Source organism: Drosophila miranda, chromosome 4 (genome assembly GCF_003369915.1).
Source record: "Drosophila miranda strain MSH22 chromosome 4, D.miranda_PacBio2.1, whole genome shotgun sequence".
NCBI classification, from domain to species: Eukaryota; Metazoa; Arthropoda; class Insecta; order Diptera; family Drosophilidae; genus Drosophila; species Drosophila miranda.
The window spans coordinates 19,726,414-19,746,083 of NC_046677.1; the positions used below are offsets into that span (position 1 = coordinate 19,726,414).

Consider the following 19,670-nt stretch of genomic DNA (forward strand, 5'->3'; position numbering starts at 1 on the left):
CGTTCATGTATATAATTATTGCAGTTTCTGCTCATTATATTTATACTCACTGATTTTGTATGAGCAAGGTTCTCATTTTTCCAATTTGAATCCATTATATGTGAAAATCCAGTACAAATTAAAATGAAAATGGGCGCAAATATGAACATGCTCACAGAGGTAAACACATACATATGAATACTCGTATATGTATGTGTTGCGCTAGTTGACGCGGGAAACTCAGATCAGATTATCGATCATTCTAATTCCATAATCCATTCTACGACGGGAAAAACCGACTCGCTCCTTGTCAAAACATTAAATATATGCAGAATAATATGTGCATATGTCACAAGTAAGGTTCTAGGGTTCTTAATGCACTTTTTAAATAACATCAGCCTGTTGATCAATTGTTGCCGCTCGTGTATATCACCAGTATGGCGATGGCGGCCTAGTGCAGTGGGTTTTTTTGTATAGTTCAAAATATATACATATGTATGTATATGAATCTCCATACATACGTAAATGTGCGATGTCTGTAAAAAAAGAATGCTATGCTGCTTAGATTCACGCTGGAGTGTGTGACTCGTATTTCAAATTTGCCTCGAATTTTGTTTACATTAAATCGCTGACTCTTTATCAATACTCCCGTTACATGTCAATGTGTGTGTTCTTTTTCGTGTTCGTGTTTGTGATGTTTAGTTTTCAGCGCTTGCATATGGAACATTGGAAGCTCTTCCAGTAATTCTGGGATTTCAGCTCATTTGGATATTGAATTTTCAGCGCAGCGGAAACAACGCTCTTCTCCACAATCTTTCTCGCATCTTTGAAGGTTAAAATGAAATCAACTTCATTTAATTGCGATCGTATTAATATCCTATTGTTATTTTTTTTTGCAGTTTTTCAACGTTGATTCACCAATCGGGATGTTTAACGGCAACTTAAGTGAGTAGAATTTCCCCTTTTATTTTCTATATTAACAAATTTGCTGTGGATTATGCGCCTGAATAGGCTTATTTGATTGATGTTGCAGACTAATAAAGCACCCTCGACGGTTGCTGATCGACTTATTTGCATATTCTGTGGTTCGCTTGACAATTTACCCATTTTAGTAGAGATTTTTTACGAGATAATACAATAATATCCGTTTTTTATGAGGGTGCCGATACAACAAGTGAGGGTTGGAAGAAGGCCTATCGGGTGTAGCCGCTTATTGCCTTAACTCTATTGTTCTCTGCCGTTCTCTTCATCATATGAAATAGTAAAATTAAGTGAAGTTTATCCATACGCATACCACTCCTCTTTAAATTGCCACTGCGAAATTTCTGGTCAGTGGGTTCTCGGCTGACAAAAGTGTTTATAAAACAACAACTTGGAGTACGCCTGATTGCTGAAGAACTGGCGCGCCACTTGGTCCCCCAAGGACCTGCGGGGTGGGGGTCCTTGGGTCGTCCGGTAGACCTAGTGCAACGCAAACAAATAGCATTCGACACAAGCACCTCCTTGGTGCGCCTTAGTTGCGGCTTAGGCAGAAGTTTGCTTTGTTCAGCCATTCGGATGCTCCAACTGCCACTGCAGTGCTTAAACTTTCTGCTGTCCTTTTCTGCTCCTTTCCGTGCTGCAACATTACGAGTAATTAGCCAACTTACTCCTGTACTCTCGTTTAGAAAATCAACATAGTTTCTGAATTGCAGAAATGTCCACATGCGGGACTGCCCGAGATGTAGTGCTCTGTGCTTCGAAAATTTACGCACGCCTTAAGTTTAAGATGAATTTGTAATTTTGTTGTTTAAGAGAAAACTTGTAAAAAATTGAAAATTTTTTAGGCAAACTGGAGGAGAACCCCCGTTGCCAGGGCAATCGGATTCTGATCACTCACTATGTCAGCCCCCAACAGTTCTGGTACATCAGTGCCAAGGATGTGGAGGCTTGCAGTGCGCTAGTGCGACAAATGGAGCAGCAACTGCTCGAACACTGCAGGCCCGTGAACCAACGAACGTCCTACTGTGAGTTTCTGGAGGTAATTGTGCGGTACATGCTAGGGAGTCCCCCGAAGCTGCTCCGTGGCGTCATTCGGAAGCGCAAGGAAGAGGAGTATCTGGTGTTTGCCCTGGACTATGGCTTTACCATTAACTGCACAGCCAGAGATCTGTGGTTGCTGCCCGAAAACCTAAACAAAAAATTCTATGACGTTCAAATGGGAGGAGTGGCGTTCATTACGCCCTATAATGGAAGCACCTGGACGAAGGCTGCACTGAGCGTCTTTGGTCAGAAGCTGGAGGATGCCCACCTGTTATTCCTCGACATTAAATATCAGGGGCCCATGAACGAGAATTTCGGAACATTATGGATAAATTCGAACGGCCAAAGCGGCCAAGCTGTGGATGCAGTCGTCTATCTGGAGGAGCGACAATATGGACGCAGAGAAAACTGTAGCAACATGCCTCCCTACCTCGATCCCTTGTCCTTTGACTTGGCGGATATCAACGACGTGGAGCTCAAGGCAGGGTTGCGTGCCACAAAAATAATTCAGCTAGTGGCGGCCGCTCCTCCCATCGAACAGAACCGCGTTGACTGCTCCAAAGCCCTGTCCAACACGGAACTTCGAGTGGAGAGAAATCCATTCAGACAGACCTCAACAAGCAATCAAAACTACCAAAAGAGACGAAGTCAGCAGTGTCCCTCCAAGGATCCCATGAAGCTGGATAGACTTTTGCAGCTGCGCAGCGAACAGCCCATACCGGACGCGGCCCGGCGTCTGAGCAAGGTCAGCGGCTTAGACGGCAACTCTGTACAAACGGCTCTCATCAGCGGATCAAACCAAAAGGAATACGTAGAGGAGAACGTGGAAAAGAGAAATCAAATGGAGGCACATGGGAAACTCGGCAATGAATCCCCCGATAGAGCAGGACCACAACTGGCCAGCCTGGCAGGTCGATTAAGGGTGCTCAAGCTGACCAGCCGTCCCTCGATGAGTGAAGGTTCTCCTAGCAGATATTCTGGATTGTTGGCTAGTCAGGAAACCATCCATACGAATAACCAACGGAGCGAACCCTCAGAGCCAAGAAGTAGTTTCTTGACAGCCTCACCTTCAGCACAGGACATGGTCACGCGCATTCTGTTTAAGGGAGATGCCACAGCTGGGAAAGCCGAAGGAGCTCTGCCGAAACTATTTCAGAGGATAAACATCTCATTGGCCAGCAGGGTGTTGACCCACAGCTATCAGCCATCAGTATCAGTGGACGTCGCCCGGAACTTGAGCGAGGCATCACTCGGGAAGGAGATTGAGAGCGTCTTGCAGAAGCTGAGCTACCGGACTCCTTTGTCCACGCAATGCTTTGCCTGGCCACACCTCATGAAGGGCAACTCCCTGCTGCTGGTGAATGCCTCGGGCACAGGTCGCTCCTGGTGCTATCTCCCGGCGCTCTGCTCGTTGGTGATGCGCTCCATGGAAGCAGATGGAGAAAGTTTTAAGAGAGGGCCAGTGGCCGTTTTGCTTACCGAGTCCTCGGTCAACGCCAAGATGCTGGCGAACCACTGTTCTCTTCTGATGCAGGACTTCCAAACTCCATTCTTCAAAGTGGTTAACACCCACGACCAATCCGAGGTCGATGTGGTCACCATGCTGCTCGGCTCGTGTGGCATCCTGGTGGCCACACTCGCAAATCTGAATGCCCTGATGGACTATAAACGCAAGGGCCTACCCCTCTTCGATCCAGCGTGTCTGAAACACGTAGTCCTGGACGACTACGATCGCATGCAGCAGGCTGCGCCACATCTCCTGAACGAAGTCATTAATCGGTTGCGCCGTTTGCGCCTTACGAAAATTCAGCTCGTTCTGGTGGCCCAGCACTGGCATGAGCAGGCGTTTCAGAAGCTGCTCCAATGGACCCCGACTAATCTGCTGATCTTTGGGGACTTCCTTGAGGCGGCCATGTACGGGGGCGTGAATTTAACGATGTGTGTGGGGCAGTCTCAGAAAAAGGCAGCTCAGCTCTTAAAATTCTTGGCCTCGCAGACGCCGCCACAGAAGCGAACGATCATATTCTGCAACAGTCAAGAGGAGATGGCGCAATTGAGAAATGTTCTGGTCGGAGCTGGACATCAGTGCTTGACCATCTCGAAAGCCCACGCGCAGGTGAGTTATTCTGAAAGTTATTTGATTAGCGAGCTAATTGACTAATTAATCTCTAATTGGAGGAACCACACGAACTGCTGCTGGTCTACGACGACAACCAACTGCAGCTGCGGGAGCGGAACAAAGAGCTACTTGTCCACTTTAGCCTCCCGGAATCGTGGTCGAAGTTCGCTCTGCGATTCCATGTTATGGCTGATCGGGTGCCGAACCGTTTGGCCGAGCCGCTGGCCCCGCCCCCCACCATTGCTTCCCACGTAATGCTGGATGAGAGCAACTCCCTGTATGGGCCCTCTTTGGTGAACTTCCTCAATGTGCACGGACTCGCCACGGACAATTTGTCGGAGCAGCTGTCCTTCTTTCAGCCTAAGGGCGAGTGCACGCAGAGGCAGGAAATCATGCGGCAGCACTTACTCAAGGCGGACGCACAGTCTTCGAGTGATCCTTGCCAGCAATCCGAGGCAGTCGTGCGCTGCAAGCTCTGCAAGATCTACGACCCAGTTCACATGGCTCTCTGGCCCACAGAATACATGCTGGCAGGCACTACGGCGTGGGTGCAGGCGCCGTTTCCGGCCAGTCGGTGGATTGCGGAGGTGGAGCTGAGTGTGGGACCCAGCTCAAAGCAGCACCATCCAGTCCGCGTCTCTGACGTCTGCATCGTGCATCATCAGGGGCTCCACAAACGCGTCCGTGTCATGGACATTCCCACAGAACAATCGGTGACTGTGCAGTTGATGGACCACGGCACGGAGCTGATGCAGATCAGACCCTGGCACCTTCTGGAGTGCGATGCGAAGTTTGCAGCTCTACCACTCCTGGCCATGGATGTTAAGCTGTCCTGTGTGGAGCCTGCGGCAGGACAGACAAGCTGGTCGCCGGAGTCCCTCAAGTGGGTGCACGATACTTTTCACGGTCTACAAGATGGACAACACATTCAGATAACCGTGGACTTCTCCATGCTCGACGTCGTCTACGTCAAGGAAATCGCCCTGATCGAGGAATGCCCCTCGCTGCGCACCAGTGTGTACAGATCTGTGCTTCGAAAGGAGCTGATCGCGCGAGGATTTGGCAAAGTGGCGACAAAAAGCTTCGCTCAGGGTCCGCCGGCACCACTAACCTGCAGAGGCTTGGCTTCGATCAGAGAAAAAGTCAAGCCTCCGGTGAACAAAGAAGTTACGAAAACAGATATGAAAGAAGACCAGGTGAAAGTAGCACTTGCAGATGCCAAGGACATCGTCACAATGGAAGCCAGTAGCAGTGCATTGGAGGAGCAGAACAAAACTCTGGAGAAAGCCGACTGCCCGAGTAATCCCCCAACGGTTGATCCAACTCTAGACGGATCTCAACGGACGTTCCTGGAGATGCTAAGGGGAGAGTTAGCCAACGAGAATTCGTCAAGCCGCGCAGAGACCCGTCGATTCCTGCAAAGCATTGTGGCCAGCGATGAAGGGGAGGGCTCCATGGCTCCCACAGAAACTGCAAAAACAATCGAAAAACCAGAACTGAGTCCAATTCGTTGCGTAGATGATGCATCACCAGGAACATCAGTGCAACAGCCATCAAAGGATCAAGTGATGAAAGCCCTACAGTGTGCCAAGACTGTTGGTGAGACGACGGCCTGGCCTATGGTCAAGTGGCACCAGACCCTCCGCCAAATCGAACTCATTTTTGAGCAGAAAGTGTCGGAGTATGAACTATTTGTTCGGGGGAACTTTCTGTCGTATTTTGTGTCGGAGACCTCGCCTCCCCAGAGGTGCTTTATGAATCTTCTGGGCGATGTGAGGATCGCTTCGGAAAAGCAGCACGGGTACTCCCTGCATGTGAAGCTGTCCAAAGTTGGCTCCCTGTTCTACTGGCCAACTCTTCTCAACTCGCTGTACACGCAGCAGCATAGCCATTGGTTGTCCTACGATGTGGAGCGAACCAAGGAGCCGCCCTCACCCATGGGCCTGCTTCTGTGGGAGCGCCACATGCGCCACGTGTGGACCAACGTCGAATCGACTACGGAGGAAGATTCTGTCGATTCCGATCTATCAGACTCGGCGGAATTCGATGATATATAAGAGATATCTCCTTCCTTTCTTTTATACACTTTATATTTGCATTGTAATTCTGAGGATACTACCAAGCCTGGTCACATACATATTCTATTATAATTATCACTAAATACAGATACAGCTTACAGATCAGATCAGCTTACTTCTAAGCTTAATGGCCTACCATTTACAGGAATATACCGAACATAGTTTATATACAAATGAAAATCAAATTAAACATAATTTTGGCTTCTACAAAAAAAAGAAAACGAAAATTGAAACTCAAACGAATTCGTTGTAATTGGAAGAATCGGATGATCTAAACAGAACATAATAGTTGTTCAAACAACAAAAAAAGAAACATTAAATAAGTATACTTCTTCAAGGTGCAAGTCTTTCAGTCTAGTATGAATGTGTAACCTTTTCCGATTCCGATTGGAACGCGATTACAACAGTTTTCGGATTTAAGTATCTTATGGCTATTGTTACTGCTATTCTTCTTCTGCTGCTGCTGCTGCTAGGTGAGAGTTCCTTTCCTTCTGGTGCTCTGGTGCTGTGGTGCTGTGGTGCTCCGGTGCTCCGGTGCTCGGAATAATACACTATATTCTACAATCTATTCTGGCTATACGTCGGAGTTGGCTAAACTATGATTAGGATAGACTAAGGGCTGAGACTTCGCGTACATTTCCTTTGGATGCATGCCCCTTCTCTTCGATATCGATATCGACTACGACTACAACTAAAACAAACTGCTCTGCTTGGCTAGGCTGCAGCTGTGCAGGGTCATGGTGCCCGCGGGGTGGAGCGCGAGGGCGTGAATTGCGGCTGGCGGCGGGGTCGTCACAGGACCCCACGAGAGCCGCTTTCAGTTGGGCCGTAGCGGTAGCATTCCATAATGTTGCTGCTGCTGCTGTTGCTGTTGCTGTTGCATCATCATTTGCTGCTGCTGCTGCTGCTGTTGCTGGGGCGTTGGCGTGGATCCCTGCGATGTTGTGTAGGTGACGGCGCAGGTGGCTGGCTGGGATACCACCACGGGGGCGCTCACCTTACGCTCCGACTGAGTGCGGATGGGCTGTGGATGGGACACATTTGGCTGCGGAGGCGGCGCATACATGAGCATGGGCGGCGGAGGCGGTGACGGTTCTACGCTTGGATGACGCGCCGGTGGAGTGACTGCCGATCCGTGATACGAGCCATAGGAGCTGTCATCCGATTGGGCCGACTGGCCGCGATTCCTCGGGCCCGTCATGGCGTACAGCTGCTGCTGGGGCTGCTGTTGGGGCTGTTGGTCCCGCCTGTCGTACTTGTGGCTGCCATCGAGGGGCGTGGGATTCGTACGAGTGCCGTAGACGGGTTGGAAGCCCTGCGGCTGTTGCTGCTGCTGGTGGTTCTGCTGCTCGGCCATCAGCTGCGGCGGTGGCTGCATCTGTTGCTGCTGCTGTTGCACATTCACGGGAGCCTGTTGCTGCTGGAGCTGCTGCTGCTGTTGGAGTGGCTGTTGCTGTCCGCGCATGGACCCCCGCATTCCATAGATGCTCTCGCTGCGCTGCTGCATCTGGTTCTGTACGTTCTGGTTCTGCAGGTGGGAGGATTGGGCGGCGGTGACTGCCTGCTGCTGCTGCTGCTGTTGCTGCTGCTGGGTGCGCATGGGGTAGAGGCTCTGGGCCGGCACCAGCGGACCAGGACGCGGCACAATGTCGCGGTTGATGGCCGTGTTGCTCTTCGCGTAGACGGATTGGGAGCGGTTCAGGTTGCTGCGCGTCAGTGTGGGCGAGCGGCAGTACAGGGAGCGAGTTCCGCCGTAGAGCGGCTCCTGCTGCTGCTCGTACTTGGAGGAGAGCGGCGGAGCAGTGTACAGGTTCTGGCAGTAGTTGCCCTGCACAGCGCCCACCACTCCCGCTATCTGGCCCATGTTGGGCGCCGCGTGCTGTCCGGCCGAGGCACCGCCTCCTCCGTTGCCGTTGGGCTGGCCCCGCGGATAGGTGCCCTGCGACTGCTGGTACTTGCTGGGCTTCTCCATATCCATGTCGTAGTTCAGCTCGTCCTCGGAGTGAATGGAGCTGGAGTCGTTGTCGATGCTGCCCTTGGCGTGGCGCTGGCTCCTGCGCGAGTTGAATATGTACTCGTAGACCAAGCCGGAGGCCATGCCGCCCACCAAAGGTCCGAACCAGTAGACCCAATGGTTGTCCCATTTGTTGAGCACAAACGAAGGACCCAGGGAGCGAGCCGGATTCAGGTAGGGCATCTGCAAGGAGAGAATCGAATGAGAATCGTACTCTTAAGGAGTTTCCTGTTTCTTGGAGTCTCTCCTGCTCCTGCTTCTGTCTCTGTCTCTGCTAAATCTTCAAAGATCCCCATGTCCGCACGGGACTCTCTCGTAATTCAATCCATAATCGATATAGACTTCAGCTTAATCGGTTTCCTTAAGAATTCCTTTGAATTCCGCGGCAAGCGCTGTCCGTTATGCTAACAATGCCCCCGCGAGAGGCTGCGCCTGGGTCTGGGTTTGGGCCTCGTTCAGTGTTAAATTAATTATCTCTCTCCCCCCACCATCCCGTGCGACCTTCCTCTGGCTTCTTGCGTTCGGAATCGGATCCCTTCTACCTGTGTGTCAAGCTGCGATTTTGCAACAGAGTCAGCGGCAGGTGCGTTTCTGTTTCTGTTTCTTTTTCTGCTTTCAGTCTCTGTCTAGTTTTTTTTTTTTGGGCTTTGCTTTCGTTCTGGCTGTCGTCTGTCTGGGGACGTTCGAGATTTCTGGCTGGCATTCCTCGGTGAGGAGGCATCATCATTATCAATGTCAAATACTTACCGACACAAAGCAGCAGGCACTGTAGGCGGCACCGATGGACATGGCAGAGTTGCCCATGAACCTCTTCATGGGATCGGTGGACACGAAGTAGCAGAGCACGACCATGAATGTCAGGATGAATTCCACGCCAAAGCGTTCCCAGGCGGCCAGGGCAGCGCTGTGGGAGATGGCTGCCTGAAGATTTCCCTGGTAGCCAGGCACGGTGACCCTGTCGAAGGAAGGACACGAGGAGAGAATGAGTATATTTATTCGATTGCTGATTGACTCCAGTTTTCAGAAATTTTACCGCAAATTGATATTATTTATTATTAACGCCCCTTCTGACAGCTCGTAAGTTAGAGCGCGCCACCCCTCGGCATTCCGCCCCAAAACCAGAGCCACCCCATCCATCCACACACATGTATCTGGTCCTCGTCCTCGCTCAACGGAATTCGAATTGTCAAAGTTTCGGGCACCAAAAGTTTGTGGCTTTCGCGATTTATGAAAAACATAATCTCTTGGATAATTCGGATGCCGCTGCGAAATATTGCTCTTCTCGAACATTTTGTTGTTCCCCAAAAGGGAACTCCATTAGACAAGAAGCGGGAGGGAGGCGTTGAAGCGGTGCGCAAGCAAATATTTATCAAGCGCTCACACACTGCTTCAGCGCTGCCCTGCCCCGCCCTGCCCCACTCAATCTTCATTCCGTGGCAAGTACTCGGTACTCAGTACCTGGCGGCAGTCTGCCACAACCCCACGTTGAGCAACTGCGAATATCCGGAAATAAATGCTGCCGGAATGCACTTAAAAGTACTTGAGCAAATAGAACTGCCTTCCTTGGCAGTGGGGATTCCTTGCCAGTTTTGGCGGTTGAGGTGCGACAAAGGAGCGAAGGGCAAGGTATGATAGTCGTTCGTCTGTGTATCTGCCATCTTAGCAGGTATTATATGGCCCTAAGCCGTAGGATATGAGACATACGGCATTCCACTTCCCCACAAAAAACCCTAAATGATGAAATCTTGGCCATGATGAAAGTTTGATCGCTTTGGAAAACACTTTTCCATTGAGTGAACTGCAAAGTTTGGAGAGTCGAGGGCGAAGAGTGTCTGTTTGCTCATAAATCTACAAAGTGCTAATTTCACAGAGCTCACGAATGACCACGAAAAGCACTCGCCCACCCACGAACCACCCACACAGCATACAGCACACATTCAGGATTTCATGGGGGAAAAAGTAAGGAAGGGAAGCAACTAAGTAGCCGGAAATGGCAAGAGAAATAGCAAAATGTTAGCCAAACTTTCTGTGTGTGCCTTCAGCAGAGAAGAGCCCTTCCTGCGCAAATTGTTTATGGAATAAAAAGTGAGAGAACTTACAACAAACTGAAAGCTTGAATTTTGTGTACAACTGAGGATGGTGATAGAGGTGGGGATGGGGATGGGGATAGAGATACCCTCCCCTCTGTGTGATTGCGAGTGTGCGAGTGTGTTTTTGGGGCCACCGCATCCGGGTGAAAGGCGAGAGGTTCTGTATGCAACTCGCTCGTGGTTTGGCTTGTGGTTGGCTTTCAGGCTCCTCCTGGGACCTGACTCCCCGATAAGGGCCCCAAATCAAATTATTCCATTAAATGTGTGTATTTCTCTCCCAAGATATCTGTGATTCAGCATTCGATGAGATCCAGGATGATTATTATATGGGTATTTCATTTGTTGAGGAGTGTTTATGACCTCCTCGCTCCCTCTGACTCTGCCTCTGCCTCTCCTTGCGAGTGTTGGTGACATAACTGGACCACCACCTGTGCACAGGATTCGGAGGATACGAGGGGATAGGCAGGATGCCATTCCCATTCCAATTCGCATGATAAGCCGAGCGGAGAGGAGAAAATAATAATGGGGAAGGGATGCGCTCCCAAACGGATTCCGTAATTGAATTGCCCATGTGACACGAATTGATTTCGATTTCAACTGGCTGCTGCCTACTGCCTCTCCCCCTTGGCCACATTCAAGTGCAGGAAGTGCATTTCCATGCTAGATACAAATCAACCGAAAGAACGACGGCACCGTGTATTGAAGCCCCTCTCTGCTGACCTGCACCATTCGGTGTGCGGCGTTTGTGTCCGTTTCGGTTGGGTATTTAAAATTTAAATTTCTGCCTCGAAAATCCTGTTTTTGTGTGTATCTCTTCGGGATACAGTAATTTCTGTTTTGGGCAGCAGGCGGCAGGTGTGCCCTGCCGTGAATACATCCAAAGGCAGCAGCAGTTTCCAGCTGCCCTCGAGGGTCTGTGTTCGGACCAACCAGAAAGGAGCAGTGCAGCGGCGACGACACGTGTTTGATTTCAAGTTTCCGCATGACGCGTCCTGCGCAGGCGCAGCCTCGGACAAAGGCCACTGGAAATGTTAATTATGTTCTTCTGCTTTCTGCTTTCTGTGTCCCTCGGCTTTCGGCTTTCGGTTTTCGGCGTCTACCTGATTTTTATCTTTCATCAATTTCAAAGCCTTCTCCTTTGGCACATTTTTGGAACGTGCTCGGCGCGCGTTCTTTGGAACCAATCCACAAAAAAAAAAAAAACGGGGAAGAAATCATTGAAATTGAAATGCGAGGCGGCAGGCAGTACAGCTTAAAGACTATTCAAATATCCCTGAGCCGGATATCGATACTCCACAAGAAGTGCTGCGGGTCTGTCTGTCTGTTTGTCTGTCGCTGTCGCTGTCACTGTCTTCGTCCCGCACTGTTTTTTCAAGCGTTATCCGCTTCATAAAAGATTATGAAGTACAGGAAGACTTTTTATCTGCTTCGGTATGTGTGCTGGTATCTCCTCTGCAGGGCCACATGTGGCATATCCCAGTGGCAGCGCAATTAGGGTAAGTGCCAAGTGAAATGTGACAACAGCAAGGAGGAGCCTTGAGGTGAGAGCTGGGAGCCTCGAGTTGAAGTGACGGTTGAAGGTTCTTAGGGTGGTGGAAACAAGTAACAAAGCAGGAGCGGATTCTATGCCAGGATTTCCATAGGAATTACCGATATTAACCAAATCTAAACCAATTAATCAGCGCCAAAGACAGACAGATGGACAGCGTCCGAGTCTCTCTCTCTCTCTCTTTCTCTTTAGTTTTTTAAACATAAAACATATGTTTCGACTAAAATACAATTTGAACTCGTTGGACCCTTAAAAATCCATATCAGCGAAGAAAAAACTCAGCTCAACCCGAACCTGATCGCAGCAGCAGCAGCAGCTGAAACATGTTTCTCTTGTGCGTCCTCTTTCTCCTGCCCCTGCCACCGCCCCGATTCCTTCCTACGCCTGTAGGGGAATCGGGGATCTGTAGAAAGTAAAGATGCCAACGCACTTAAAAAACGAGGAATCGGAGGAGGGTAAAAACAGATGTCGAGCAGACAAAACGGACTACAGACAGGCACAGGCGCAGGCAGAGAGTAGAGGAGAAGAGAAGAGAGCCATTAACAACGACTCCTCTCCTCTCCTCTCCTCTGCTCTCCACACAGAAAATAAGTTCAATGTACAACAACAAATTGGAGCGACATTTGAAAAATGGTGCGCAGGCGCAGGCTCAGATATTTCCTTTTCTTTCATTCCTCTATGCGACACTACCCCTCCTCGACTCCTCTTTCCTGCAGAGATACAAAGGAGAAACCCTGACAGGCAGGAGATATTTAGCTGTGGAATGGGAAACCGAACCACCAACAGCAGTGCGTGTAGATGTAGAGATCCTTGGACCATTATCTAGGCAGGAATCCATTCTTTCCCGCTGCTGCTGACGTTTTCAAAATGGGAAATCACAGCGCAAACAGGAGAGGCAGATGTTTCTCTATCTCCATAGGCGATGCGACGACTCCTAGCTACCTGCGTGGCCTCCTCCCGCTCAGTCCCGTGCAGGTGGTGTCCTCTCAGATTGTGTGTGTGTGTGTGCGTACATCTTTCTGGCAAGGACAAACAGCTCAGCCCTGCGGTTACCTGTATATCCTATTTATACAATTTTCTATTTCTTCTTTTCAGCACACATGAATTTCGTGTTTCCTGCTAAGTATCCGAGTCCTTGTTGTACAGTCATCGCATCGCATAGCCCAAAGTGCGTATCATCTGCCTGGCCATCTCTTTCTCCCCAGGACCTTTCACCCACCGCCTTGATTTACGACATACGAGACAGAGAGAGCACTGGGTTGGATTTAATTCGAAGCTATGAGGATTTACTTTTTGGTAGAGTAAATCCTCGAGCAGCTGCGGGACGCAGTGTCCTTGCAGAGGATTGCATGGATGCAAATTGCTGTGGTCAAGTCGGATGCACCGACTAAAATGCATTTCCTCCTCAACTGCTGGCATTGATATGTTGTTCTAACCACAAAGATGGAGTCTGGTATGTGCATTCAATCTAAAGAGGTCCCCCACAAAACGGAAATAGAATTTCCAATAGATATAGCTCCCCCCAGAGGACTCTCCACTTACCCGTAGAGCAGAGCAGCTCCTGCGATGCCCCCGCCGCACTGGGCGGTCATGTACATGGCGGCTCTAATGGGCGAGATGCTGCGCACCACGCAGCAGGCCAGAGTCACAGCGGGATTGATGTGGGCGCCTGTAAATAAATAGAAAAGATTGTTGCACTTTAGTCGATGGTCTCTGTAAAAAGGCAAAGTCCCCCCAATATCACTTTGACACTTCTGCGAAACGGAAAGAGGGGCAGGCAGGGCGCCCTTGCTCCTCGAAGATAACATCATAACTTAATGCTCCACCAATTGGCTGTGAAAATGGGGAATCGGCAAGAAATGCAGCCAGAACCCCAGCGATTGGGGGAGGCAAATCAGCAGCACATGTTTCCATTCGCTTCGCTCCTGCCACTCCTCCTCCTCCACCAGATATTTCTCCCGTTTTGTGGTTTACTTTTTGTGGAGCCGTTTAATTGCCTCGAATGTCAACGCAAATGAACAAATATATGGGGAATATGCTCGCATTTAAAGTAGAGAACAGAACAGAAACAGAATTTTGTGCAAGTCGATGGCACCGCAAGTGCGCCCCAGGCGATAAGAGGAGGTAGGACGGCGGGCCATGGCGGGCCACGACGGAGTGCAATGCCTTTTGGAAAATTACAAACAAAAATGAGGTTCTTGTTGTTCTGTTTCAGTCCTCTGTTGTGTTTCATTTGAAATTCTCCCCATCTCTCCCTCGCTCTGGGGCTGGGACTGGGGCTGGGGCTGTGGATAAAACCGAACTGGGGAATTCCCACGCAAGAGTCCAAGAGTCCCCACCGACACGAAGCACTTGTCGGCGGTCTTGTTTATTGTCAGTTTGTTGTGTGTGTTGTTTGTATGTTGCCTTACCAGAGATATGGAGAAAGCACTGCGTGAGTGTCGCCATGGCGAGGCCGGAGGCTAGGGCTGTGGCCAGAAGCACGGATGAGACGCTGGCACCCACGCCGGCGCCCGCAGCGGCTCCGCAGACGATGAACACGTACAGGAACGAAGCCAGGCACTCGCTGATGATGGATCTGCAAAGGGAGAAGATGGTTCTTCATGAGTGCTGGTGGAAGCGTGGAACCTGGTTGTAAATATTGCACAAATTCAGTTGCACAATGCCCGCTTCTGTTACACTGACAATTAAGCAAGGGAGGGGCGAGTGAGGGGCGGCATGTCGGATTCGCCTTAAGCTCAAACGATAACGAAAAATCAAACAAACCCCCGCTCAAGCGGTGGGGCCTTGTGCTGGGGTGGCAGCTGCACTGAACTCCGCGAATTTCCATAAATTTCGCTGTTTGACTTTTGTCTTCTTGCTCTCTCTGTGTCCCCCACTTTAATGGAGAACTATCCCCTCAACGAATTTGCGATTTTAATGGTCAGCAGGGGAGCAGCAAAGGGGGATAGAATTGGAGCAGAGGAGTGGGAAAAGTCACGTCGTTTAGTTGGAATTTGTTCGCTCAAAAGAGGAGCAAAAAGCGAGAAGCACCCTGCTCCTGGCACTGGCACTGGCTCTGGAAGGCAGGCCATTCAATGCGGCAAAGATTTAATTACTCCATCAACTCGTGATGAAATGTTAATTATATCGACATTCTATGAAGTGAAGGCCATCTCGAGGAGGTGAAGGGGGACATTCTGGGGAAATGACAAGTTTCATTGTCACAAAAACTGCTTTGCAAATGTTTGGTTAGGAAACTATCACATCGTGATGTTGTCAAGGAACACTTCATTTTCAATTACTTAGAGGCCTCCTTTTACGTAAAGTAGTACATTCAAAATACACAGAAGCTACAGCCAGAGACAGCTGCAGAGATATGTACATAATGGTGCGGAACAGAAAGGTTTGAGTACTGCTCTGGGGGGTCACTCACCTCCAAAACTCCAGAGTGCGAATCTCCGCCTGCATGCTCCGCTTGGGTGCCTGCAGTGTGCTGGAGAGCCGGTTGTTGGTGGCGTTCCCATGCGAGTCCTTGCGCATCGCCTCCAGCCGCTCGAACAATGTCACTATGTGATAGTCTATGTTGTGCTCCAGCGGCATTGTGTGCAGACTTTCATCAGCCATTTCGGATGGGATTGGGTGGCACTTCTTTGTTTATGGTTTCGATTGGAGTTGATTATGGAGAGAGTCTCGAAGCTCGACAAACACACGACAATCTACGAGCAAGAGATTCCTCGATGCGAGTTAGACAAACATTTTGCAGTCTCGTTAGTGGCTCACAAATTGCATTCAATTTAATTCAATTGAAAATGCGACACAGCGAAATTGCGGAGTTTTTGAACTTTCAACCGATTCTGATTCTGTTTCTGATTTTTCCCGTCAAAGATGATTATATGATTCGACCCGAAGACACGTCCGTTCAGAAGCGCGAGTGGTGAGCGAATGTCGGGCCGCAGGGCAGCTCGACGACAGAACAGGTCGGGAGTTGCAACTCACCATCGTCTGCAGTCGGAGCATATGGTAGCTATAGCTAAGCAGTTATTCGATGCGTCGTCGGCCCACCACCGCCGACGCAGTGGTGGATAGCAACCCTCGCAACTATCGAAGCAGCCCTCGCAGCAGCACGGACACAGCATGGATGGTGCCTTTTAACCTGTTGGACGACCAATTCGGTGGTGGTGTGCGAGTAGGTATACCCTATAGAACCGAAGGGGTCAATTGTTTCCGATGAATAGTGAAATAAATAAATATAAATAAATATACTTCGTATATACTTATAGAAACTCTGCAACTGGAGAATGCTGTTATTCGTTGTAAGACTAATAAAGATTAATAGAAAAATATTTGTATAATCAAATTAATTAACAACATTGTTTTTAGATGAATTAAAAGCAGTGGTCCAAATCTTTTCGGATCAAACTGCTCAAGGAGAAATGAATCCCATTCTGGAACAGTTCCCAATAAAAAGGGAGAAGCAGTTTATAGGATTGGAGTAAAAAATTAAAATAGATAGGAGCATTTATGAAAGTACATTATGTGACCTTTTTCCTTGTCCTTATATTTATATTTGAATGCCTTCATATACAGATAACAGCAATGAAATCGATTCTGCAGCCTGCTGGTGTTCTAAGAAATTTAAATTGTATAATGAGAGAGGAGATTGTTCTGGCGTACAATTTTGATGGGGTCAAAGGCAAGAAGGCTCTTAGAGTCATGAGGAATTGTTTGTTAAAATTTGTTCACCTCTTTGTATTATAATAGGAAATGTTAAACCCCACGGGCCTGTTAAGGGTTAATCAACATCAACATATGCCGTCTCACTCACACTCACTATACTATGTGCCTTTCACTCGCACATATTGCTAGCATACGTTAAGGGACTGTCTTTTGCCGACGAGACCACCTGGTATAATTACATCATGGTCTGGCGATGAGCCCCCGAAGGCTGAAGAAAAGGGTGTTTAAAAAGAAGTTTATTAAAAGGAACGAGGGAGGTGAGAATGGTAGCTAGTGCGGCACCGGTGCGGAACTAGTGCCTGGTACTAGAGGGTAGTGGTGCTTCTTGTGTGTGTGTCGTGGTGTGTTTTGTGGTGGTAGGTACATATCCTCTGCTATTTCGTTGCGTAGTGAAGTCGCATCAACGAGTGTGAGTAGGACTTCGAATCACTTTAGCGTTAAGAAGTAAGTTTTACTATTTTAGCTTGTGTAATTCCCCGATTTTTAATATATTCTATATCTTTTTCAAGATATCATAAATGATACCTTCACTGCCACAAACTGAACGACACAAGTATCATATTTCGATCATATGTGGGTCCGAATGCGAGCGTTTTGTCGGGTTAAGTCTCGCATTTGACTCGTATGCGATATCATTTGTGATCGTTTGGTTTGCTGGGCTATTAATTCTGCGGCAACTGTGAAACATAATCAAAAGCCTCTGTAAGTTAATTGCGCAGCACTTCAATAACACAGATTCCATGGACAGAGGACTGCGAACTGGGACTCTGGTTCTCAGTCTCTCAGGCTCTCTCCTCTGGTCTGCCCTCATCTCAGCTTTCATTGAAAGTACGAGTATTTCCACTTTTCGGCACATTAATGATATGTAAAAAAATGCGGTTCAATGGGTAGCCCCTTGGATTAGATCCCATCCCCATCCGATTTTGTGGTTTTGGTCTTCCTGCTGCTTGGATTACCTTCGAAGGGTATCTCTGGGAGAGCCGTGGAACCAGCCGTGTCGGGCAAAAGACCAGCACACTTGAGTACCCACAGCCACAGCAAGCAATTTTGAAGAGTGGCCAAACCGAAAATCTCATCCTCTGTTTTGCCGACAAAAACACATTTTACGCATCACTAAAAACTATAATTATGAGCCCTAACCACTTGATACCTGTCAATTGTCAACCTGTCTTCGAAGTACCGCCGTTCCTCTTCGTCCTCTGCCCCTCCCTCAGACGGGGTGCCGTGTGACGTGATATTTCAAGCTCAATGGGCTGTGAAAGTTAAGAAATTATGCCCCGAGTGAATTGGATCAGTTCTCTTCGGATCGGTTCGGGCTCAGTTCGGTCTCAGTTCGGTTACGGGGCCATGACCAGAGTGAAATCAATCACAAAACTGCATCACAGCCCCTCAGCTGCTACAAAACAAAGGATGGGATGGGGAAGGCGTTGCTGCTGGTCGCAACGAAAGCAAAGCCGAAGAAATTTCGACCCAATCTTCGATGAGGGGGCGGGCATGGTCATGGGCATGGACATGGACATGACCATACCCTGCAAAGAAGTGCTGTCGGAGGAGGGAAAGAGTTGGAGAGGCGTTGGAAGGACGTTGCCTTATATGGGACGACGACCAACAGACGACGACAAAAGGCTGCCTCTGTGCCCCTGCCCCTACCTCTGGCCAGAGAGCGTGGGAATTATTTTTGCAAACTCTTTGTTTTTTCCTCCTTATTGCCTCGTTTCCTCGTTCGGGGTCCCCGTCCCCACATCAGGGTCGCACGGGGTCGTTCCTTCGGTCGGTCGAAGGTAATAATAAGATGTTTTGTTTCAATCACATCGTCGCTCGTCGGATGATAATGATGATGATGATCATCATTGTCGCAGTTTCTTATATGCATATGCCTTGGACTTGGACTTGCGCTTGGATCAAGGCGATGGCATCTTCTGGGAGTCTGTTGCTGTTGTGGTGTATTTATCGTTTCGTGGGAGAAGAAAGAGAAAGAGCGAACCTCGCCTGTCTCTCCTTTTGCCTCTTGCTCTCTATCCAACACTGCGCTTTGCTGTTTCTTCCTTAGTTGTTGACGTGGAAGAGGGAGGAGGAGTATTCGGATGAAGATCCTCCTCATTGTAGGTTGCGACTGCAGGTCGAAGATGGTGTCACGATCCCTCCGCTTGAAAAAGGGAAAGGGGCCTGAGAAAAGCCCAAATGCTTTTCGGGGGGAAGCGGTCGGAGGCAGGAGGCAATCAAGTGCTCTAACGACATAGAGCGTGCTCTGATATCATTATTAGAGATATACTGAGATACCGCTGTATGTTCGTGCTCTCCAAAGGACGGTGATTTATACTCTTTGGAGGCCTCTCTGACGGCGTGAATTATGAGTCGATGAAGCCTTGTCCAGTGAGTACCTCTCCAGCCCAGACCCTCCGTCCAAACACTTTCCGAGCAGGTAACTGGTAACGCCTGGCCTTGCCCATGGATGGATTCTTGCCAAAACTTAACAAGGTCAACACTTTTTGTGGTTCCTTTGGTTTTTGCCTGTGGGAAACTACTCGTTTCTCGGGCCAAGGAAGAAGAGAAATGCGTGGTGAGGGCGTTAAGCCAAGAACCGGAGGCGTGGTATCCTAAATAGAACAGATTTTTGGGGAACGATGCGCATAATGGGAATTGTAAGTAAAGGAAGGCTTCTTCGGATTCCACTTGGTCTCCCCGCTTGCCTCTCAAGCCTTTCTCTTCAGCGACAGCAAAGGTTATCCTGATGTGAACATCGACACGTGAAACTGCCAGACACACTCTGCCACGATTCCCATGTCCTGTCCAGAACCGCTTCTACGCGGTTCTCCGCGACACGTGCTCCACTTGCAACCCTTGCCCATTGTTGTTGCCACCGCCGCACGCACTAATGATGCGGCATTATTTTGCATATGCTTCGTAGATGTATGTCCGGGAATAGAAGGGTTAAGGCCAGGGCAGGCAATGGTGGTGCTGTCCCCTAATGAAGCGAAATATGCGCGACTGTTACAGTTGTACGATAATTTATGCATGTTATACAACCATTGACTCGGGATGCAGATGCGGCTTGCTCTTGGCTGCTGTCATTGTCATTTATCGCTTGGTACCCTTTCAT

General features: G+C 49.1%; 2 protein-coding genes across 4 annotated transcripts; one reads left to right on the top strand and one right to left on the bottom strand.

Annotated features, from left to right (window-relative positions):
* LOC108163047 (putative ATP-dependent RNA helicase SoYb) lies at positions 1–6,339 on the top strand. Its single transcript, XM_017298115.2, has 5 exons — positions 1–334; positions 682–811; positions 879–924; positions 1,806–4,117; positions 4,180–6,339. The coding sequence occupies exons 3-5, from the start codon at positions 906–908 to the stop codon at positions 6,175–6,177; spliced, it is 4,329 nt and encodes a 1,442-aa protein (XP_017153604.1). The 5' UTR covers positions 1–334; positions 682–811; positions 879–905; the 3' UTR covers positions 6,178–6,339.
* LOC108163048 (neurogenic protein big brain) lies at positions 6,193–15,792 on the bottom strand. 3 transcript variants are annotated; one of them, XM_017298116.2, is made up of 5 exons: positions 15,267–15,792; positions 14,263–14,429; positions 13,394–13,520; positions 8,960–9,167; positions 6,193–8,395 (listed from the first exon to the last, which is right to left on the bottom strand). In XM_017298116.2, the coding sequence occupies exons 1-5, from the start codon at positions 15,455–15,457 to the stop codon at positions 7,016–7,018; spliced, it is 2,073 nt and encodes a 690-aa protein (XP_017153605.1). In that variant the 5' UTR covers positions 15,458–15,792; the 3' UTR covers positions 6,193–7,015. The 3 variants fall into 3 exon arrangements, with proteins under 3 accessions (XP_017153605.1, XP_017153607.1, XP_017153606.1); XM_017298118.2 differs by lacking the exon at positions 14,263–14,429 and having other exon boundaries at positions 15,267–15,455; XM_017298117.2 differs by lacking the exons at positions 13,394–13,520; positions 14,263–14,429; positions 15,267–15,792 and adding an exon at positions 9,246–11,479.
* Positions 15,793–19,670: the final 3,878 nt, after the last annotated feature.